Genomic DNA, 25,603 nt, shown 5'->3' on the forward strand with positions numbered 1-25,603 from the left:
GAAAAGACCAGGTGCAGATGCCCTCCGAAACGCTTTTGAGACGGATTTAAATCCGATCGCTCAAACCACTTCAGGAGGTGGTCTGGGCTGTATTACAGACGAAACTGGGCAAGTGTAAATGCATCTGGTTTTTTTAAACCACATATGTAAATTTTTCTCCTCCCAACAATGCTAAAAAAGAAACATATGAGCGTATTATAGGCTATATGTCATTTTATAGACAGATATTATGACGCTACTGCAACACGCATCGCCGCAGCTGAGCATCTATTCATCAAGCCAACGTGCAAACTATCGCAAATCAAAGTGAAAGTAAGTCGCAGACGCTTAACACACAATCAGCTTAATTAAAAGTAAAGAAACGAAATGATCTTACCAGTGCTGGTCTTTGCAGGACTTTGATTTTGAAATTAGCTGATGAGCAATAAAATACAGCTCATATCTGTTGCTTTCGGTGACTTGAACCTCATTAAATCTGCTTATATCATGGGAATTGAAGATTGGATTTATATCCCTTTCGCGAAAACACATTTATGTGACCAGGTGTAAATGGAATCGTTTTGATAAATCAGATAGCTATCCGATCTGAGAAAATGCATGAAGTGGCCAGGTGTAAACAGCCCCTTAGTGAACATCCTGACGGTGAATCATATATATATATATAATGTGTGTATGTTGCATTGAAGGCATGCAAATGGTCATGTTTTTCTGAACAGACACATTAGCAACATTCATTCAAATAAAATGTTTATCGCACCAAATTTGCCAAGTAACTTTTATTTAGTTTGTAACTATTTAGTTTGTACATAATTTGGTTGCACAATTTGTTCTTAAGTCAGGACTAAACTAATAGGTTATTAGCAGGGCTTGACTGTATTTTTTTTGCTCACCAGCCACTGTGGCAAGTGGTTTTCCAAAGTTACTAGCCACTCAACATTTTCACTGGCCAAAATTTTGACATCGATACAATGGGAAAAAACAGTAATATAGATATTTTTTATATTATCTCATAATTTGCTGCTGTCACTTTAAGACCGGATGCACGGATACATTACTGTTACACTTGTGTTTTCTTTCTCAACTGTTAATGTTCATTAAAAACATAACTGACTGTGTTTACTTGAATATTCGCCAAGACTGACATTTTGACATTATTTTGTGTGTATTTGAGTGTTTAAGCGCAATACGCTGCGGAAAAGAACTCAATTTAGTACTGAGAGGTGGTTTTATGTGTGTGCACTTTGGGTGTGAGCAGAAAATCTGTGGGAATAAGTAAAATTGTGCACAATATGTGCAATCGCACGTCGAAATTCAAGCCCTGTAACAACAACTATATTTATCCGGAGCAAAAGAAACGAGTGAGTGAGGGGAGGCCAGTTTGTTTGTCAGAGAGATGAGAGAGAGAAAAGGCGCAGCTGGTATCATGTATCTACTCTGCGGAAAATGAGTATTTGAAGCGTTTCAGATATTTCAGTATCGATGTGTAGCCTTTTTAAAAGACTACAATTGAAAAATTTATAAATTATAAAATTCAACCCGCCAAAGCGGCTTGTGTGAGTGACTACATTACACTCTTTGGTGTTTGGTTTGGCGGATGTTAATGTCAAGCGCTGGTTGTAAGCATGCTGTAGAATAACCTGTAGTTATAAAATGTAATTTAAATTTTTTTATCTAATGAGCAGAGTTCAAAATTGTAAACAGAATTAATTAAGTCATGCATTTTATTTTGTCTGGTCAAATTCTGTTGAAGTGCCTTATATAATGCAATAAAATAATTAGTCTATTTAAATATGTAAATAATACATATTCAGGAATAATATCTTAAGGAAGTGTGACAATATCATTTTCATTGGTTCAGGGAAAGGAGGAGTCAGGGTCCGAACTTAATTCACAAAATAAACTTTCCAACATCAACTCAAAGCACTTGCTCATCAGCAGTTTCAACTCAGTCCAGCGAGAGCGTGGCAGGTTCTCTCTCTCTCTCTCTCTGCAGCCAGACATCACAGGCTTTTTATCTTGTCTCTTGACTCACTGCAAAATGATAACACCAGTTAGATCTTGTAAACCGGAGGAGCGTCCCTTACCACACGTCTCTCCATCTGTAGCAAATGCTAAACCACGCCCCCTTGCCAGAAAAAGCAATATACTAATATTATACTAATATAGCAAACACGAAAATTTGACATTTATGTACTTTAAATCAGCGGTCCCCAACCTTTTTTGCGTCACGGACCGGTTTAATATCAGACAATATTTTCACGGACCGACCTTTAAGGTGCGGCGGATAAATACAACAAAATATAAAAAAAATATAAAAAAGAATTAAATATAATAATAAACGTGAATCCAATGTGTAGGCTTACTTGCAATTTTATTAGCAGGGTACTCGTAATATCGCGTCTAAAGACAACTGAGAAAGCCTGAACACAAACAAAACACTCCATGTTTACGGTGCTGATGCGATGTAAGGGTGGCGCTGCCAATAAAGCACCTAAAAGCTGTCACAGCTTTGTCACAGAACCGATTTTAAGAACCAAAATTAATGATTATGAATATGTAAAATATAGCAGGAGACATTTTAATTGTTTAATAATAAACAAGTGTTTTCTGTGCAAAGATGAAGTTGACAATGCTGACTCGATCTTCGCAGTATGCCTAGTGAACGCGCCAGAGAGAAATGCACATTTCATACGAATTACATAAGCAGAGAACAGTCAGTTTTCTTTTGTTTTGAATTGTTCTGCTTAAAATTAGACATTTCAATCTTTCTATGTCTCAGGTCTGTGAGGCAAGTAGGCTACCTTATACGCTGAATTTCGGTTAATTTATGAGATCAGCTCCAGTTCACGCACCCGCGCCTCCGTGTCCTGATTAAATATTTTCTATTATATTTACTTCTTATTAAATCCAGGCAATTGGGTGATGAAACATTGATTAAAATTAAGATACAATTAATACAAAACGAAATACAATTTAAAGACAGGCTTTTTGCTTTCTGTCTGAGGTCTCTGTGAAAGTTTTAAAGCAGTCTTTTTGTGCCGCTTTCAGAGCGCTCTTGTCCGTAAGGGTGAACTGTCCCATCCGAACATTTATTATTATTATTATTTTTATTTTTATTTTTGTGAAATAGGCTACATTTCTAAATTAATGCGAGTTATAGTCCAGTGCGACTTAGGCTATATTATGTTTTTTCTTCTTCATGACGCATTTTTTTACTGATGCGACATATACTCCGGAGCGATTTATAGTCCGGAAAATACGTTAAGTTATATATTCTTTCTGTGAGGCCCGGTACCAAATGTCCCACGGACTGGTACCGGTCCGCGGCCCGGGGGTTGGGGACCTCTGCTTTAAATGATAGTTTTCGTGTACCTGTAAAGTACAAGTTGACCATTCAGATCGGTTTCATGCTAAGCCATTAATAACTTAAGGAATGAAGTCTGCCATGCAAAACGTCAGCCCTTGATGAGTTTTGTTATGGGGGAAGGTGCATATTCTTTTTTTCACAGGTTAGTTCCTATCTGTCACCTGCAGTGAGGCTGACCGTAAGCACTCACATACGCACACACAACCCAAGCCTTCCAGATAAGTACAGGCCTGTAATGGCTTTTTTTCTGGTAGATCTATGCACAGCATGCTTCCCCATATCACAACAACCCCTCATGGACCTCTTCTTGTGTCTAAGCGAACCAGGCTGCTGCAGGCTGGGATCAGACGCAACAAACCCTGCCCTCCACACCTGTTTTTTTTTTGTTTTTTTTACAGCACAGGGTCATCTACAAGCCATCTCATGCAGCCACCATTGTTATCAGCACTCCTCCTCTCGGAAAGCTCTGACCCAGCACTAAATATAACCCCTACAATTAGCGCTATCTTGCTAATGCCAGCCACCTCGGTCCTGCTCCGCTCTAGAAAGGAGGAGGAGGGGGGGGGGGGTGGTATGGCACCGTAATTGGTTCTTTTAGGTGCGAGCAATAGAGCATGGGCACGAGACGCAGATACAAGAAGTGGAGGAGGGAGTTAGAGAGAGATGAAGAAAGAACAAGAAAATGTGAGGAAAATGAAGAGAGCTGCGCCGGGGGTTGAGGGTTGATTGAGACGAGGAAAGAGTGAGAAAGACGAGATGAGTTTTATAATTGGTGTGATTTGTCGGGTTGAAAGATAACAGACGGAGAAGGAAAAAGCAAGAAGAAGAAAACCAGACTATGGAAGTGTCAGGATTATGTTGTGTTTTGTGTTCATTTCATTCCGGTGTGCTTCAGTTTAGTTTTGTCTTAAAGGGATAGTACACCCAAAAATGAAAATTCTGTCAGTAATTACTCATGTTGTTCCAACCCTGTAAGACCTTCGTTCATCTTCAGAACACAAATGAAGATATTTTTGATGAAATCTGAGAGCTGGATCACTCCTCCATAGGCTTCTATGGGATCGAATACTTGCCGGCCCAGAAAAGTTAGTAAAGACATCGTTAAAATAGTCCAAGTGACTACAGTGGCTCAACCATAAGTTTATCAAGCGACGAGAATACTTTTTGCGCGCAAAAACATAACAAAAATAATGACTTTATTCAACTTTTTGTACACAAAAAGTATTCTTGTCGCTTAATAAACTTATGGTTGAGCCACTGTAGTCACTTGGACTATTTTCACGATGTCTTTACTAACTTTTGGGGTTTGCAAGTTTCGATCCCATAGAAGCCTATGGAGGAGTGATCCAGCTCTCAGATTTCATCAAAAATATCTTAATTTGTGTTTCGAAGATGAACGAAAGTCTTACGGGGTTGGAACAACATGAGGGTGAGTAATTTTCATTTTTGGGTGAACTAACCCTTTAAGTTAGTCTCCTGGGTTACTAATTACGTTAAGCTGTCTGTCATTAAGTTTCCCTGTGTATTTATACTCCCTGGTTGTTTCTCAATACCAAGTAAGCAAAGTTCTGAGTGCCCTGTGATCGCCTGGATCTCACAACTCAGAAAATGTCAGATTAAATTTTCAAGTAAGCACCATCTTTCTACATACACCACAGATTTGAGCTTTAAACAACTACATTCTCGCCTGAAAAACTCCTAAAACTACATTTCATGACACAATAACAGTAGTATTTTTAAGTTACGCTGGTTTTCTCCTCTGCTATTGACACTTGCTGGTTGGTGTGAGATGCATTCTGGGATACCTGGCTGTCTCAAGTCCGCACAAGTCACCTCTCGATGCACAACCGATAAAAGGGGCGGATCAAGAACACATCCGGGGATTTGAACTAGATTTGGCTAGATGTGAATTGCAACAGTACTTGGGCAGCGACTGATGACATTTCACAAGAACACAAGTACAGACAAGAACACGTATTGAGAAACAGCCCGTCTCATTCAGTTCATTGTCGGTTCTCATCTCTCTGTGTGAGTAGTTTGTTATGGGCTATATGCCTTCATCTATGTATTCTCTTCATGTTCATTAAATAAGTTTATATTTGATCCTCGTTGTCTTCCTTGCGTGAACTACCACAACAGTTCGTGACAGGAAGACACAACAGAGTTCAGTGTTCCTGGAAACTACTTTGAGAGCTTGCTTGGTTACTCAAAATTTAAAGTAGTTTAACTAGTCAAGATAACCTTATGAAACCTTATAACCTATTTGAAATTGACACTATACGCTACCAATAAAACGTAGCAGGCAACACCGAAGCTATTTAAAGGGATAATCAATTTCTATTTTCTGCTGACCTCAAAGTAAGATATTTTGAAGAATGTAGTTCACCAAATAGTTTTGTTCCCATTTACATCTGTTGAATTTGTTGTTCATGCGATGGGAGAAATGGGAACTGAAATTTCATTGGCAAAATTGTTTAGTTGACAATATTCTTCAAAATATCTTCTTTTGTGTTCTGCAGAAGAAAGAAAGGCATACAGGTTTGGAACTAATGACAGAATTTTCATTTTTGGGTGGACTATCCCTTTCATGTAAAATACATTTATATAAATATTTTTTTTAAGCATAACTATCCGATGATATTTATTAAGAGCCTTTTTTTTTTCTTTTTTTTTTTTTTTTGACAGAGCACAAGGCTTCTGATCCAGTCAATTTTATTTCTCTGTCTGAGTTAAAAGCATCAAAGGTTCCCACAAATGCACACTGTAATTCGCCATTGCATGCAACAAAATAAACATGTTTTATACATGGTTTTGTAAGCTCACAGTACAGTACACAAATACACATATCATGTGACAGCTATGATTTAATGCACACATGAATGCACAGCCTCTTTTTGAGACTTATTTTGCAGTGTTTATATCAACCTTATTTTTTGATGCAGAAGGAAGCCATTGTGAATTTATGATGCTTCTGATTCATTAGCCACCTTGAGTAAATAACTGGAAGAATAACAAAGTGCAGTAAATGATCGAATTATTTGTGCTACAAACAAGTGTGATAATTCAAATAATATGATAATAGATTCCAGATGGCAATATCAAGCTGCATGCATAGCAGACTGTTTTTGTAAAGCTTAAATAGTGTGAAGCGGCTGACACTGGAAGCCTCACATTCAAGGTAAAAGTTACCTTACTCACTCTCACTACATTAAAAGTAAGGTAGATATGTTTGTTTCGTAGACTCTATCTATGTAAGACCACAATGTATACCACAAAAAATCGTACAAAGCTAAAACAAGCACAGTGTGACTCTCACCTACAACCTACGGTGTATGGCATCTATGGTTCTATGAAGAACACTTAACATACATGGAAGCTTTCCATTCCATTAATATATATAGTGGAAAAGGGTTCTTTAGATGTTTAAAATGTTCTTAACACTCAGAAAAAAATGGTTGCTTTAAGAACTGTTAACCTAAAGGTTTTTTGAGAAACCGAATGTTCTATGGCATCGCTGTGAAAACTCCTTTTTAGAAACTTTATCTCCCAGTTTGAAATGTATGTCATAAGAAAGCATGTGGTTGTGAATAATTAAGTGAAGTGTCTTCTGAACTGATAAGGGCATGCAGTCTCATGAATAATTATGAGTCGTCATCATACTATAGCGTATCCTGTGACGTTAACGTAATGTGTATTAAACCTGGAAGATAAAAAAAAAATAGAGCAAAGAGACTCAAAATAAACCAGTTACCTCCTTAAAATCAATGAATGCTCACATTTTCTGAGCTGGTCGCCGTCCATTCTGGAATTGCCTTATCCGTGATATGTGATGCTGCCTTGAATATTTGGCTAAAACTGGGTATCTTAGAAGATAGCAACGCTGCCAAACTTTTGGAATGGTCTTTGTGTTGGGAGGACAATACTGCATTTGATTTTTATAAGAAATCAGATGTCCTATTGCCTCTGAGGCATTTTGACACATAAACGTGTGCCATAAACATCAGGTATATTCCCTTGCTTTTGTGGCACATATCTGCTTTCTGACTGTCGTACGAAGGAGAGAAAGAGGTATTTCCTCATAAAACGTGAACTGCTGACTTGTTTGTTTTTTGCTTTGCTCGTGGAGGCGGAAAAACATCCATATCCTAAAGTCGTATTTGCATGACTCATTTTACTGGAAGTAATAGCAATGAATTTGGAACCAAAAGAAAGTAAGTTACATAAATTTAACTGTACAGCTGTAAGCATAAATATTCAGAGTCTGGCAAGTAGCTCTTTGTGTTTGAGACAGCGCTGAAATACTGCTCACAGCTCTGTTAAGACCTATGTATGCATTTCAGTTCAATATATTTGCATACAAATTTCAGAAGTAATTTTTGCACCGTGTGCATTTATGATAATTCACCTAAATTGCTAACGTTCCAGGCTGCAGTTCCAGTTTCATCTGTATTTTCCCTGTATTAAAGGTGACAGCCTTGGCTGTATTTTCTTCGTTCAGCAGTGGATTTGTATTGTTGATGGCATTGCCGCTGTATTCATCTTGCATAATTTGTCAAGCGGCGAATTTCATGCGTGGGTCCTTCACCTCAGATAACTGCAGTACTAATCTCAGATAAACAGCGTGATAGCCTCAGGTCTTACTCAACTCCTCCTGATTATTACTGCTGGGACTGGAAGATAGCTTAACACACACACTTGCTTTCACATGCCATCCCCAATACACTGGAAATAGTCTATGTTCCAAGTGGCCACTTCACCCTTTGGTGTTTTTTGTGTTGAGTTTATAGTCCCCAGGGTGCACCTATGCAGTAAATTGATAGTACCCCTCTATATTTAGTGTGGAGTGCTGTGCTTTCCTCTGTATGTGTAGAGTCATGTCCTTCTGTGTGTGGTTGAATGTATTGATCATCTGGTACATGTGTGTTTCTGTTGTGTATCGTTGAATCCCACTTACTTTAGTATAAATCATACTTAAAAAAAATATATATATATATACACTCACCTAAAGGATTATTAGGAACACCATACTAATACTGTGTTTGACCCCCTTTCGCCTTCAGAACTGCCTTAATTCTACGTGGCATTGATTCAACAAGGTGCTGAAAGCATTCTTTAGAAATGTTGGCCCATATTGATAGGATAGCATCTTGCAGTTGATGGAGATTTGTGGGATGCACATCCAGGGCACGAAGCTCCCGTTCCACCACATCCCAAAGATGCTCTATTGAGATCTGGTGACTGTGGGGGCCATTTTAGTACAGTGAACTCATTGTCATGTTCAAGAAACCAATTTGAAATGATTCGAGCTTTGTGACATGGTGCATTATCCTGCTAGAAGTAGCCATCAGAGGATGGATACATGGTGGTCATAAAGGGATGGACATGGTCAGAAACAATGCTCAGGTAGGCCGTGGCATTTAAACGATGCCCAGTTGGCACTAAGGGGCCTAAAGTGTGCCAAGAAAACATCCCCCACACCATTACACCACCACCACCAGCCTGCACAGTGGGAACAAGGCATGATGGATCCATGTTCTCATTCTGTTTACGCCAAATTCTGACTCTACCATCTGAATGTCTCAACAGAAACCGAGACTCATCAGACCAGGCAACATTTTTCCAGTCTTCAACTGTCCAATTTTGGTGAGCTCGTGCAAATTGTAGCCTCTTTTTCCTATTTGTAGTGGAGATGAGTGGTACCCGGTGGGGTCTTCTGCTGTTGTAGCCCATCCGCCTCAAGGTTGTGCGTGTTGTGGCTTCACAAATGCTTTGCTGCATACCTCGGTTGTAACGAGTGGTTATTTCAGTCAAAGTTGCTCTTCTATCAGCTTGAATCAGTCGGCCCATTCTCCTCTGACCTCTAGCATCAACAAGGCATTTTCTCCCGCAGGACTGCCGCATACTGGATGTCACACCATTGGTCATCACCAATGGTCACACCATTCTTTGTAAACCCTAGAAATGGTTGTGCGTGAAAATCCCAGTAACTGAGCAGATTGTGAAATACTCAGACCGTCTGGCACCAACAACCATGCCACGCTCAAAATTGCTTAAATCACCTTTCTTTCCCATTCTGACATTCAGTTTGGAGTTCAGGAGATTGTCTTGACCAGGACCACACCCCTAAATGCATTGAAGCAACTGCCATGTGATTGGTTGATTAGATAATTGCATTAATGAGAAATTGAACAGGTGTTCCTAATAATCCTTTAGGTGAGTGTGTGTGTGTGTGTGTGTATGTATATATATATATATATATATATATATATATACAGTATATATATATATATATATGCAAAAATATCTGTTTTACCTGACAGATATCACTGAAATGTCTTGCAACAAAACCTAGGCTCTGTAAACTGGAAAAAATGATGTATTCCTTGTTTCCATGTGTTTTCTTCCCATTTCCTCTGGTCTGATCATTAGTTAGTTGCTATGGTTCCCAATTATGTTGCATACCTGTTTCTTGTTTAGTTTGTCATTATCCTGTTTATAAGCCCTCAGTTTGTTCAGTTCTTTGTTTTGATATTGTCTTTTCACATTTTGTGTGAAGCTGTTGCGTTGATACTCACCCTTTGCAGATTACTGTCTTTGATTTATTTTGGTTTATAAAGTTAAAAGCTGCAATTAGATCTGCCTCTCATCTTCCTTTGTCTGTCCAGTCATGACACCTTCCCTTCTTTTTGACATACTATGACTTGGGACAGATAGTATGTGAACTGTGTTTTAACCTCATTCCCTTTGCAACTTGTCTGAGTCTCTTTTTTATGTGTTGGCATGTCTGTCTCATTGGGTTGGCATGTCTGTCTCATTGCATTGTCCTAAATCATATCGACTGTCACATTTCTACAGCCCTGGTGTAAAGATTTATTTATTTCCAAATAAATGCATTTAAAGGGCCAGATTTTACTAAACAGGGCAAATAACGCGAGAAAATGTAGAAAAATGTATAACTCAATACACTGGAGAAATTTCGGCTTATCTAATGCTTTCTAGAGCGAGAATACTCTCTCCTCCCTACATTTTAAATACCACATGCACCAACATGAAATAATAGATTTTCAGATTATATATGTAATTTTTTATGGTTTTGAATGTTTACCATAAACTGAGAATATTGATATACTCTCTGCTAACTTATGTTACTATGACTACTTCAAACAGTTAGTATATTAAGTGTAATGTATTGTGTGACAGACAGTTGTTTAATTAAATTGCTGATATCTAATGCTAGATGTGTCAGAGCAGATGCATGTATAGAAGAGTGACTCTACTGTGTTTGTGTTTATCTCTCTTCTCAGGTGTAATTGAGGTGGTGAGTAATGTCTTTGTGGAAGTCGCTGGCGTATATCTGGAGAGAGAAATGCACTCAGGGATGAAGAGCTGTTCTTCTCTTCTCCTGTGTCTGCTGGACATCATCCACTCCCTACTCAAAAACCTTTCATCTGTAGTCCGACTGGCCCTTCAGGTAACATTCTCTCTCTATTTCAGTTTAGATCTATTGGCATGACAAGTAATTAAACTTCATTTTTTGTTGTTTGATTAACATGAATGACAGACAGCATGAATTAGGCTGCTGTCACTTTAAGAGCTGCCCAGATCCAATATACTGTTACACATGCATTTCCTTTCTCAACTATTTTCATTCACTTAAGGCATAAATGACTGTACTTACTAGGATACTTGCAAAGACAGGCATTATGACATACAAGTGTGTGTATTTAACTGTTCAAGGCTAATAAAGCGGCTTCACGTGAGCGCGTCTCCAAGACAGCCACCCATATAGCGAAATGAGTTCTGGGTCGCTGCCTATTGTGCTTCAATAGTCTAAAATCACTTGTTTTTAAACCACAATGCTTAAAAACTTATGTAGACGATAAGCTTTCGTGACCACCACGCATGCAGCACAGCAATGCCATGTGAGTGTAACCGCAATAGAGGCGATAGTCTAATATCTCTACCGGTTGACCGTGTCTACCGGTATATCCCCTACTATCGGGTATGTTTAGGGTTTAGTGTAGGTGGTACGTTATTTTAAGGTTAAAAGCGTTAACCTTTTAGTGCCACTCACTGGACATTTTATTTTTAAACTGCTATGCTACATAAAACAACATAATAAAACATTGCAAAATTCACATTCATCTGTTTCGGATAAAACTGAACGCACTTGCAGTGCCACTAATTGGACATTTCTCTTTGAAAGTGTCATGAATTTTCAGAATTTTGTCACCACAGGCACGGTTTTCCAATAAGCTTGGGTTGTTCTTTCCTCTTAGTATTGCAGGGTTTTAATATGATATCAGAAGAATCCAGAATAGCAGATCTTTATACTTCTTTTTTTTTTTTTTTTTTATCCTGTTGTTTAAAGCTACACTGTGTATGATTTTCTCCCATCTAGCGGTGAAATTGTATATGACTACCAACTGAATATTACTTTCTAGCCCCTCCCATTCCGCGGGCGTTTTAACTCCTACGGTGGCCGTATTATTTCAAATCTACCGGCATTCGCGAGTAATCTCCCCCTTGCATTCGTCACGGTGCCACTGAGTGTAAAAACGCGAAAGGCGAAGCTTGAATTTCCAGGTATGTCCCTCTTTGGCTAATATATTTTCAAGATGGAGGAGCAACATGGCTTCTGTCATTCAAGCGACTCGCTCGTATGTATTCTAAATGGCAGATTCTACGCTCACGAGAATACTTGATTAGTTGGTAGAAGTAATTACACATTAATGAGCACATATCATTTTGAAAGAACAAAGTGTTTTTTTGCTAAGAATCAACTTAAAAAAATTACACAGTGTAGCTTTAACAGCTGTGGTTGCCAGAATGATTCTGTAAAAATGCAGTAAAAATGTAACCATATTTACAGAACAACATAAATTTTACAATTTAGATCTGTAATCTATAAAAATGTGTCAAACCAGTAAATCCAACAGCTGTTTTGTACCTTTAACATATCATTTCAACCACCATAATAGCACTGGTGGTAAAGAGAAGTAGCTTTTCCACAGCTGGGAATATAATTGACTAATTACCTTTTTTTTTATAAGTTAAAATTGCAATATTTTTTTACAGTGTAATTATGGAATATTTTCTGAATTCTGTCCTGCATGCTGTATTTGTTGTGTGTTGGTGTAATGGTTAGATATTTGACATAATTCGGCTTACAATTAGACGTTTGTCCCATTTTCATATTCTAGTTTTTTTAAGTGGACCCCACATCCCATTGGCATAAAGGGCAATGGGCTCAATTGCAGATTCTAATATTTCCAGCCAAATCCTAACAGGAGTTTCTAAAGGGCATTGTCGTTTTATGGCACACAAGGCCCTGCGGCCATTATCTCCCAGTTCATTTACTGCAGGGTTATAGTTTCCTGTGGAATTGCTTTTAGTACTAGATAATAGTAGTGTGAGGAGCTTATGTGGTGTTGAATATGTGTTGTGTTGTGTTTTCTGGGATGTGTGGATCTTTTGTAGAAGGTCATGATTGTGTATTTATTTGGGCTGACTGGCAGTGTTACTCCAGCAGTTCCAGGTTTAGCTGTAAACACTGTTTAATGTAAGACAGCAGAACCACTCATCTGTGCAGAGCAGGTGTTTGATTTCTATGTTGAGTGAAGTGAGACAGGGCAGAAGGTTATTCCACACAGATTCCACCTTGTTCATTGATTGTACATGTTGATGTACTTTTTGAACAATGTTGGGCTAAATGAGCAACATTCATACCACTGTCCTGAGAAATGTGTTCTCTTTTGTTGCTATTTATTTTTATTTTTATTATGCATTGACTTTTAGTGTACATTGATTTAATAAGGTTGTATGTTTTTCCTCCTACACTTTGTACCGGATAGAATGAAATCCATCCATCCATCTGTTTGTGTGATTTAATGTTTCACAGTGAAGTACACACATTTTTGTTATTTGGATCTGTGTTTTCTTTTCTTTTTCTATTTCAAAATGTAATTTTTGATTTCAATGATCCTTTAAATATTTAATTAATATTTTCACAGATATTGTGACACCTTTAATATGAGTATATTGTAGGTATCAAGAACATTATCTTATATTTGCTGTCATTATTTTTGTATGGTTTCATGTTGGTACTGTATGGTACTATTTACAGAAATTTTTGCTAAAGTTGTCCTATGATAAATGAAGTGATTGGACAGGTTTTTTTTTTTTTTTTAAGAATACTCTGAAAAATACGGGATCTAGGTCTTGAATTATTCCCCCAAATATGTCCCCTCGTATGACACTTGAGTTGCATTCGATGGAGACTTTACTATCCACAGGAGAGGATTTATGAATGGAAGTGAAGCGACCACTGGTGGTCATGTGACAGTGACAGTAACAATATGGCGGATATAGTACGTCCAAATTTCATTCATACTGCCCATATTCATACTATATAGAGCGTACTTTTTTTAACAGTTTTGAAGTAAATTCAAATGTAGCACCTACTGTGACGATATGTGATTTCGGACGCAGCGACAGTCTCTCCCATTGTCATTGACAATATAGTCATGGTTATTTCTGTGGAAAGGCAAAATGTTGTTATTTATAGAGGACATCTTATTAATATTTTTACTTTCCTGTGTCTGTGAAGTCAAGCTGTAATCCTGTTTTTGCATTCAGATCCCCACAAACAAGCACATATCCCTGAGCCTGGATAGGACATGTCTCTTTTTCCAGTGTATGAAACATATCTTCTCTGCAGGAGGGGTTATGGCGGTGGAATGTAAATGCCATGTAGGAAGATGTCTTGTTGTGACAGAAAAAAGTTCTTTATGGAGTTTCAGCTAGATATGGTATTTTCCCATTTTCATGGTGTCAATGTAGTGGGGAAATGTATTCTGCCTTGGCACACTTTGCTAAGTTTTTGAGAGGTTAAAATTATTTCTCAGTAATTGGGAGGACAGTCTTTCCCTCTCGGTTTCTTTATTGGCCTCTATCCTTCTCACTCTGCATTTCTTCTATGATTTCAATACGTGAATAAGCATATTAAACAGTAGTCTCAGCCTTTTACTGACCACACAAAAATGAAAATTGTCCAAGATCGTAGGGTTTGAATCTGTTGACTATATTTTTTTAGAAAGAAAGAGAACTCTTTGAAAGAGACATTTGTTTGATACACTTAGTAGAAAATTCTCTCAATCTCTTGATAAATATATATTTTATATGCCTCTATTTTTCTGCTTCTGTCTAATTTCAGATTCATCTGTAAAATAAAAATGTCACTGTACATCTCAGACAGGGTGTCTGTAGGAGTGTGACAGTAGCACAGCTGTTTTCAAAACCATACACATTTTCTTCCTGTTTTGCCTCTAACCATTCCTGTTGCATAAGTTATGGATGGATTTGGATGGTCTACTAGTCATCTAGCAACCAACTAGTTGGATATTGAGGTTGACTAGAGAAGTCTCTGTACCACAACAGAAAATTGTCAACAGATTCTTGTATTCTTTTCTTTCATGTTCCCTCTTTAATTTAGAAAGAAAGAATAAACAAAGAAATATTTTTATTAATAAAAATAAACAAAGAAATTCAAAAACAAATAATAATTAAAAAAAATTAAAAAATCTTCTTCTTTTTTTAATTTTTCTTGTTTCTCATGTCACAGACTGCTCTGTAAATCCCTTCTTTCTCTTTTTCTCGTTCCAGAGGTATCCATCCTTATTTTGTTTTCCCTCTCTCACCCTTGCCGTCCCATCCTCTTGTTTGTAAACACTTCTCACTCTGTCGCCCTCATTTCTTGAGATGTTCTCCTCGTTTTTCTCTCTCTCTCTCTCCTCCTTTCCCTACACCCCCCAGCCCTCCCGTCCTCAGGGAGCGCTTGCCTGCTACTGTCGCCGTAGGCATGCTTTTAGGGGGTTCATGTCTGGATCCTCTCCTCACTGATGATTAGATTGTTATGCAATGACAACTGCTATGCAGATACCAGCAGGATACATCCAGCCACTCACTCCGAGTGGATCCACCACACCTTTTACCCATAATTACTCGCAGCGGACATCTTTGTCAGAGCTACCGAGTGTGTGCTCACACGAGCGTTCGTGTTCAATTTCCAGTACTTTGACGTCTAATAGTTCCCAGTGCTATTTTTACCGGTACGCTTCAGCAGACCCGTGGTAAACAGTGCTTTAAAGTCGGATATGTGGCACACAGGACTCACAGGAAGTCGCTCCCCTGTCAGTTCCTCCTCAACCCTCATTATCCACCCAAGGCCTTTGTCTTTCCCTCAGCGTCCTTCCATACATATTCATGCACGGACATCGCCAAAATGGAGCCTGTAATGGAATTCAGTACTCTGAGAGAGAGAGAGAAAAAAGCGACAGAAGAGAGAAAGGAAAGCTTATTAAAAAAAAGTGTCCACACAACCCAAATTCGTTTGGGTGATAATGATGAGGGAGACATTCCCGAACACTTTTCCCCACTGCACCGACTGTCCTTCCCTCTCGCGTTTCTCTCACGATGTCAGCCCGAGCTCCGTCATTAATATTTTAAATGAGTGAAGGGAGTTTAAATGTGAAAAAGCTGCAGTCCTATTAAGCGAAGGCTTGCTGTAATCTCATTGCTCCGGTCTGTCAATCTGCTTGAGGATCCCAGACACTCACATTCACTGAAATATTAGCCAGAATAAGACAGCTAGAGACAGCGGCATGAACTTTTGAACCAGACCCACTGCACGGCTGCTCTCACTGATGACTGATGGGTAACAAACTTTGCATTTCTTATGCATTCTTGCTGCTGTTGTCTATTTTTATCTCTCTCTCTCTCTCTCTCTCTCTCTCTATGACAGCTGTTACTAAAGAGTAAGATGTTGTGGCTGATGGTAGAAAGCGAGCTGTACACATTGTTCCGTTCCGGCAGCAGAGCTGGGCAGTGTTCAGAGACCCCAGCACCTCTGAGGAGCGTCTCTGTTAAAAATAGCACCAGCTTCAAGCTACTGTACTTCCTGTGATGATTACATGAGCAGGAATCTCTCAGACTCTCAATCCTCTGTTGCGTTGGCTCTTGAGTTCTCTTCTCTAAGCATCCCCCCAATGACTGACTGTCCTCATTTTCTTCCTTTCGCTTCCCCTTTATTCCCCCTCTCTTTTTTCTTCTCGGCCTAATAATGCTCTCTCTGCTTCTTTTTTTTGTAGAGATCAGACAGCAATGAAAACACTGAGGCTGCAGAGGAACTGCTGCTCATCAACAAGCCACTGACAGACCTAAACAACCTCCTCATTCAACTGGTCAGTGTGTGTGCGTGCGTCATGTGTGTGTGTTTCATGCAAACTTTACATCTGTTTTGCATAACCATTTCTTTTGCATAAATTATGCATAGATCATTATGGTCTACTAGTCATCCAATAATTGACTTTTTGGAAACCGTGCCATACGGAAACTCTACCACAACAGAAAATTGTAAAAATATAAATTCTATATTGAAAGTAATCCCATGAAGTGATCACATCTTAACAGGTTATGATCAGGGGAGTGAATGTTACCTGTTAACACAGGGTCTGTGCTTTTGTTTTTCTTTATTATCATTTGTAGTTTAGCAATTTAAACAGTCCATTGTTTAAAAAAAAAAAAAAAGTAATCAAAAAGAATAAAATCTGGGGGGTTTTACCCGATTAATCCAATAAGCAAAGAAATAATCACCCAATTAATCGATTGTCAAACAGTTGTTAGATGCAGCTTTATCATATGTATCCATAATTAGATTCTTACAAACTCTATTTGTGAAACCTTAATTAACAAACCAAAAAATACAGATGTAGAATTAAATTTACAGTAATGCGTTTAATAGCACAACTCTTCCGTATGTCTCACCTATATGGGTGACCCCAGGAAAAGCTTGGAGAGAAGATCAGGTGTCATGTGACTTAAAAACAGCATATTATTGTTTTGTTCATTTGTTTAAGAATCCCCTTTTAATTCCTAGAATTCAATTTGTTTTTGTTTCATTAAAATAATGAGAAAATTGTGCAAAATGATATGTCAGTGTACCAAAGATAGTTCATTTGATTAAATGTAGTAACTCTCAGACAGTGTTTTAGCATTAAAGGGTTAGTTCACCCCAAAATTGTAATTCTGTCATTAATTACTCACCCTTATGTTGTTCCAAACCCGTGAGACTTTAGTTCATCTTTGGAACACAAATTAAGATCTTTTTTATTAAATCTGAGAGCTTTATGTCCCTCCGTTGACAGCTACGCAATTAAACTACAATTGTGACGCTTCAAAAAGTTCATAAAGAAATTGTAAAACTAATCCATATGAATTGAGTGGTTTAGTCCAAATTTTCTGAAGAGACGTGATCGCTTTATATTATGAACAATTTAATTTAGGCATTTATTCACATATAAACATTCATCAGTTCACACATCAGTTGTGGTAAACAGAAGCTCAAGCATGTTCGCCTGATGTGCGAGAACCAATGAGGTTCATTCTCGTGTTACGCAGCACGTTTGAGCTTCTGCAAGAACCAATGAGGTTCATTCTCGTGTTACGCAGCAAGTTTGAGCTTCAGCCCAGAACCAATGAGGTTCATTCTTGTGTTACGCAGCACGTTTGAGCTTCTGCAAGAACCAATGAGGTTCATTCTCGTGTTACGCAGCACGTTTGAGTTTCTGCAAGAACCAATGAGCTTCATTCTTGTTACGCAGCACGTTTGAGCTTCAGCCCAGAACCAATGAGGTTCGTTCTCGTGTTACGTAGGACGTTTGAGCTTCTGCAAGAACCAATGAGCTTCATTCTTGTGTTACGCAACACGTTTGAGCTTCAGCCCAGAACAAATGAGGTTCATTATCGAGTTATGCAGCACGTTTGAGCTTCAGCAAGAACCAACGAGGTTCATTCTCGTGTTACGCAGCACGTTTGAGCTTCTGCAAGAACCAATGAGCTTCATTCTCGTGTTACGCAGCACTTTTGAGCCTCAGCAAGAACCAATGAGGTTCGTTCTTGTGTTACGCAGCACTTTTGAGCTTCCGGAAGAACCAATGAGGTTTGTTCTCACGCGACAAGCAGGATCTGTTGAGCTTCTTTTCATGTTTGTTGATCAATGTTTAAATGTGAATAAAAGCCTAAATTAAATCAGTTCATCATATAAAGAGATCGAGTATCTTCAGAAAATGTGGACTAAGCCACTCAATTCATTTGGATTAGTTTTATGATCTCTTAATGAAAAAAAAGAAAAGAAAAGATATTTATTTGTGTTCCGAAGATGAACGAGAGTATCATGGGTTGGAACGACATGAGGGTGAGTAATTAATGACAGAATTGTAATTTTTTGGGTGAACTATTTGTGTAACTATGAATAATCTGGTGGTCTATAATAGCTTTGTGCAATAAAAGGTTATGTAGCCTAATTTGGATATATGTCAGTTAATGTATTGATAGACTGTGATTATTATCCAGATATTACTCAGAAACACATCAGATACTCGATTTTGAAAATGTCATTTTTCACATTCCTAACAAAAAAACTGTCAAATAAATCTGGTTCTCAATGTTCTTGTCCTTAACTCTGGGACTTTATAAGACCATAGTGTTCAACATTTATGAATCTCAGGGCCCAAAAATGTTCCCACTGTTCTCTGACCTGCACACTGGAGCTCACAGAATAATCTGGAGGAACTGAAATGAAATATTGATTGGAATCATCATCCATTGGTCCACCAAAGCAGATTCACTTAAAAAAAAAGAAATCAAGACTTTGTCTTCAGCTAGAATGGGATGCATTTTTGTGATGTTATCACAAGTGGTCAATGACAGGTAGAAATGGAGTCTAAAACATGTTATTATCAGTTCACTGAAACCCAACCCAAGCTCAAGACTCTGCCTACATTTTCTGAAACACTGCAAAAACGTGCCTATACATGTGTTTCAATGCAGTTTATATCTGAAATGATGCTAGTGGCAGTAAAACAGCAACAACTTTTATTCTTTTATTTTCTATTTATTTATGTATTTATTTATGTATGCTTTGTTAACAGTATCGGTTAGGTTTAGTGTAGGTTCTCCTATATTTGTGAGAGAGCATTAACCTTTAAGCACCACTCTCCAGACGTTTCATTTCCAGACTGCCATGACACACACAAGAACCAACGTAATAATAATACATTGCCATAGTTCGCGTTTGAATGTTTCAGTTAGCTGTGAACTGTAGCACCAATCACTGGATTTTGAAAGTGCTGTGAAACGTGCTACAAGCAAAGCAATATCATTTAGCAAAAACGTATGAACACTGGGCTTTTTTACTAAACCCACATCTGCAATGGAGAATAACATGATATGATTATAGCACCTCTTGTGGTCGTGTCACCTGAAAAGTGCAGCAAAATTTACCTGGAGCAACATATTTCAGGTTACAGAAATGTAGGCAGGGTAATTTATTTCCAATGGGTTGCCAAAACCACGTACAGAGGTAGTTTAATCAAAACAAGTTGTCAAACTTTGTTGTGTTGTACCAAAATACACTGATTACGATGGAAATTACAGATACCTTCCTTATACTTTTCATTTGGTTCTTTTTCAATTCACTTGTAAGCTGTGTAACACAGGTTTGCCCTTCAGTCGCATTAGTGCATGACACTCAGCGCTCCCGCTAAAGTGAAGTAGAGTGTAAAGGAAACAAGAGGGGAGGGTCTCGACTAAATACGAACAAGTGGTCATGGGAGATGCATTTGAAAATGTTAATACCGAGTGGTACTGTAACGTAATGCATGCTGACCACTTGTTGTTACATTACGGACGTACATACAACGCATCTTAATATCAGATGGAAACAGGGCAATTTTTGCTATATAGGGGTTTTGCATTGGTTATATGATGTTTCAGTTTTGGTTCCTCTTAAAGGGTATCCTATGCCACAACATTACTACACAACACTAGATCGCATCTTGCACTGGTGCTTTGCAATGTGCCTTCAGTTGACTCATACCTTGTCTGTATCTTCTGACTGAAATATTACTTGCATATATTGTTTATGTGAATTCATTGCTATGCATTTTGTAATTAATATACATTTAAGTTCTGAACATTATATGAAAGCCAGTTTGTTCATGGTATCTGGTCTAATTTAATCATCTTTTGTTACATGATGCCAAATTAGAATCTTAAAATATATCTTAAGTTGTTGTTGTTTTTTTTTAATTCTAAAAATCAGTTTTCATACTTGATGTCTAGATGTTAAATTTCTGTAAAATATGAAGTGAGGTACGTTATTCTCCCATGTCACTGTTGCTGAGCTCTAGTCCTGTGCTTACAGCTGATTGGTCCATGGTTGGCCTCAAAGGTTCCAGGGTAGATAAAGTGTCATACTGAAAAACCCCTTTTGGCTCTAATTGGAATTTTTATTTTTAGAGTGCTGATGATGTGTGGACAATACTGTAGTTTGTAGTAAAGAAATACAAAGATATCAAATCATACCTGATGACCATTCTACAAATAAGAATGTAATTTTAATATCAATTATGCATCAAAATGATTCCACTGTCTCCAACAATAATTTCATGAAATATAATAAAGTGTTCTTAATGTGAAATCCATTATTAGATTATAGTAAGTGCACATGGGCCGTTTTTACACACCCTCTGCTCTGTCACATTTTCACGTGTCATTAACCGATCCCTATAATGAATAATGGAGCATCCATTTCGAATATAATCAATCCAGACAAGTGAGACATTCATAATTGAAAAGAGAGATTTACTTCTCATTCGTTTCATGGAAAGCCGCAAATTGACAAAGATAGATTGAATTTCATCGCCAATGAATGTTGTGTGTTTGCCAAGGGTTTTGTATCTTTCTCATGAAAGCATATTAGATCAGCCAGTCATAGAAGACTCAATACAGCCTTTGAAAAGAGGGTCTGGTTGTTTGTGGGAGATGCAATGAACTGAAATGCTGTTCAGTATTAGTTTGTGTGGAAGGCTTTGTTGTATTTTATATTCCATTGTGAGTTTCATATATTGCACATTGTATATGACTCATGTCTAATAGAGGCTTTCAGCAGACACAGGATGACATCTAGATGAGACTATGCTGAGAATCCCATCTATTGAAGATAGAGAGAGAGTGAAATGAAAGTGGTTGGTATAGTGATGCACTGTGGCATAATATTCCCACAGATGGCAGAAAGACCAGAGACCAGCTTCCCACCAACACACTCCACTCAACTCTGTAACCCTCAGACGTACATCCAGCTTGTGTATGTGTGTTTAAGTGGCAAGCTGTACCCACATGACCCTCAAAGCAGAATCCAAGCTGCCCACTGTGCCAGGAAAAACTGACAGACTCATTCTTGGGGCCGGTTCCCTCAAAACGTCTTTTTGCTGTTAAAAACGCATGACGCAGGTCAGTAAAAAAAAAAAAAAAACGCAAGGTCTAGAGCAGTGTTTCCCAACCCTGTTCCTGGAGGCACACCAACAGTGCACATTTTGGATGTCTCCCTTATCTGACCCATATATTTCTGGTCTTGGAGTCTCTACTCACAAGCTGATGAGTTGGATCAGGTGTGTTAGGAAGATTAGGAAGAGTTTGAACGTGTAGTGTTGACGTTCCTCCAGGAAAAGGGTTGGAAAACACCAGTCTAGAGACATGTTTTTTAAAAGTTGGACGACTTTTAACTTGGGCACTGCATTTTTAGACTATAACATTGCAAGATGCGAGAACAACAGTTAAAGACGCCCGTCTAGCGCGTTTACATTGAAAAATAATGGAAAAGAAGCGTAGTGGAATGGAAAAGTGCATTCTTACACACTAAAATTAACACACAATGCTGCTGTGAAAAACATTTTCAAACCCTGGATTTTCTTGTGCTTTATCTAAAATCTGACATCCAATCATTCTCTTGCAAAGACACTTAGGACACTGTTTTTTAAGTGTTTTCTGTGATCGGATCACAGCTGATCACATTAAAAGGCAGGTGTTAATGCACCTAAGATTGTGATTGAATCATGATCGGATCGCTGAAAACACATTTGAAGGTCTGGGATGGATTCTTGTCACATTTGATGAAAGTTTAATTGCTAATGTGTTTTTATTATGCATATTCTGTTAAGTAATGTGTAGTTACAGCCCGATCTCATCCCAAGGCGTCATATGCTGACGCTTTTGACATTTCGTCTACATCCAACGCACATGGCACCCTTTAGCGTCAATATGAGACGCAGATAGATATGGCGCCTCCTAGCGGTCTAACCCTAACCCTACCCCAGACCTAAACCTACCCATAACCGAACAAAGCTCTGTGCGTGTCATATTGACGCTAAAGGGTGCCATGTGCGTTGGATGTAGACGAAATGTCAAAAGTGTCAGTATATGACGCCCTAGGATGAGAATGCGTTGGTAGTTACTATGTAATAAATATGTAATTAAGTAATAAGACAATGCTCTTGCAATTTACTCACCCGATTTGATCAACAGTATCCAATTATCCAATTATTTAGACTTAGAATCTTGTTTCTCTAGTTTATCTCCCCAAAGCACTTAACTTTTTATCCTCTTTTTCGTCACTTAAAATCCCTATTAACATCTTTTAACGGGGGGTTTGTACTGACAGAAAACACACTGGAGATGAAGGAAGTCAATGCAGTTCGTCAAAAAAAAATCCAGATTCTATCCAGATTTAAAAAAAAACAGCATTTGCCAGAAATAAATGTGGCTTGTGGCTCTGTGGCAATATGAAAACTCTGTTAGAGCACCCGCCTGGCTTAAAACCAATGTTGGCTCAACAGGACTGCCTGTTTTGTTTGTTTTTTGACTAATGATAGATGGGCAGAGTGTTTGGGAAAATATCTAAATATAAATGTTTTACAGTGTTGTATACTTTCTGGAATAGCTTCTTTTTTTAAAGAGTCAATGTCATTGTTGAAAAACCATGAATATGTTTCTATCTACTTTCTAGTTCAGTACATACACTGCTTAGTGAGTCAGACATTTTCAGTAGTGCACTGAAACATCCACTCCCAATGGATTGCATACTGGACAGTTAAGAAAGAAAAAAAAAGTACACATTGGCCACTCAGTATACTTACCAGAAATCTCATCCTGGCATATTTCATTATGCCACTATACTTTTTAACAAGTACAGTGAAGATGTATGTTAAACAAAATGGAAGATACCAGCAGGTCATCTCATTATATGATGCTGTTGGTTAATTAATGCCAGCTGCGTTTTTAATGAACAACATCATAACTGTTTTGCAGGCAATTGAATCATCAGTGTCCCACTGTTTTCTGGATCAAGATTTTAGAAGAAAATATAAATGCATATATAAAATCACAATTTTAAGGTTATGTATTGCATACTGTGTATTAGATTTGAGCCTTTATGCGGTTCACATAAAAGGTTAGTTCGCCCCAAAAATGAAACATCTGTCATCGTCATTCCAAACCCATACGATTTTTGTTCATCTTCGGGACACAAATTAAGATATTTTTAATGAAATCTTAGAGATTTCTGTCCCTCCATTGAAAGTCATTTCACCCAAAATTGCAAAACGTTCATAAAAAGATTGTAAAAGAAATCCATTTGAATCAAGCAGTTTAATCCAAGTCTTCTGAATAGACACGGATCAGTTTATATAATCAAAAGATTTAACTAATAGGCTTTTATTCCACATATATGTAATGAGGTTCATTCTCGTGTCACGCCAGGATGTTTGAGCTTCAGCAGAACCTGTGTTTGTTCTTGTGCATCAAGCAAGGTTGAGCTTCAGTTGACCATATTTGATGTGCTCTATGAATGTTAGCTGAATGATCAGTGTTTATGTGAATAAAAGTCGAAATCCTTTCTGTTCATCATATAGCCGTATCTCTTCAGAAGATTTGCACTCAAGCACTTCATTCATTTGGATTTATTTTACTATGTCTTTATGAAAGTTTTGAACCAGTGAGTTTTGGGTAAATGGACTTTCAATGGAGGGACAGAAATCTCTCAGATTTCACAAAAAATATCTTTATATGTGTTTTGCTGATGAATAAAATTCTTATGGGTTTGGAATGACATGAGAGTGAGCAATTGTTAAATAATGTATTGCGAATAATAAACAATGCAAGTTTTAAAATAAGTTTTAAAAAAGCATGTTTTTTTTTTAATAGTTTCAAATCAAGTACATCATGTAACATTGCAGGACACTGCTGTCACTGCTTGAAATTGAATGTCAACTACCCGCCTGCAGAATTCTGCAGAAAGAAATCCACAGAATTTCATCATTCGCCAGAACACCTGTTATTCACATTCTACACATTCACTGGTCCTTGCATTTAGTTTATTTATTATTTCGGCTAATAATGCCTTAATAGTTCTATCAATAAGACTGTGCACAGAAAATGTTTACTTTTTTTTTACAAAAATCATTATGTCCATGGAATGTCCACATAAAATATAGAAACCCATGTGCATGGCTCTGATCCGGTTCATGGAATGAAAGCAAAAACCGAAAACAAACTATTTTTACAGGAACAAAAACGAAAACAAGTTTAAATGCTCTGAACAGAAACACTTATTTGAAAATATCATTAACCGGTTAATAACATTATTTTATCGTTCTGTTTAAGATTTTAATTTGGCAGTCAACCAATCATGAATTCAAATACGGCCTATGCAAATGTGACATTGACGCATCCAGCATGAGTGAAATGCCTGCGCTCAGCTGTCAATTCATCCAATGTAAGTCTCAAGACAATGTGCTGGCATTAGCTGTTGGATCGTAGGAGTTTATCTGTTGATATGTTACCATGGCACCCAGCATGGTGTTTTGAAACCAGTGAAAATTGCAGGTTAGTTTAGTACTGATTCTATTCAGGAAATGTAAAAAACAAAAACATTTTTAAATATTTATTTTAAATGATTAAACACCTTGTTGTCAAAGTTAGTATTGTGGCTTTATGTATGGTGATACACTTGCGTGTGTCGTTATATTATTCATATTTTTCCAAAGTCAAGCTCAAATGGAGCTTGTAAGTGTAAGTAACGCGGTAAGTGTATCGCATTAAGTTTTTATCAACTTACATGTGACAGAGGTTATTAGAGCTTCAGGTTGCTCAGTTTCTACTGTGGTTCAGATTTGGAAAAAAGCTTGCGTTACAAAAGACAGACACTGTATTGGCTATGACTATACCAGACTAAGACACTCTTCTCCGCTCCGTAAATACATAAAACATTAGCCTTTACTCACATCGTGTTTTGAATAACGAAAACGCTGTACTTATTCAAAGAACCAGATTTGTATTTAC

At 37.8% G+C, this 25,603-nt stretch overlaps 1 protein-coding gene across 1 annotated transcript in view; it reads left to right on the forward strand.

Annotated features, from left to right (window-relative positions):
* Positions 1-25,603, forward strand: part of ulk4 (unc-51 like kinase 4) — a 199,133-nt gene that overhangs the window by 136,744 nt on the left and 36,786 nt on the right. The window contains exons 33-34 of the mRNA XM_084435286.1: positions 10,672-10,838; positions 16,516-16,608. Coding sequence (XP_084291412.1) covers positions 10,672-10,838; positions 16,516-16,608 — 260 coding nt within the window. The remainder of the gene's footprint in view (positions 1-10,671; positions 10,839-16,515; positions 16,609-25,603) is intronic.

The sequence above is a fragment of the Rutilus rutilus genome (assembly GCF_951802725.1).
Source record: "Rutilus rutilus genome assembly, chromosome: 17".
NCBI classification, from domain to species: Eukaryota; Metazoa; Chordata; class Actinopteri; order Cypriniformes; family Leuciscidae; genus Rutilus; species Rutilus rutilus.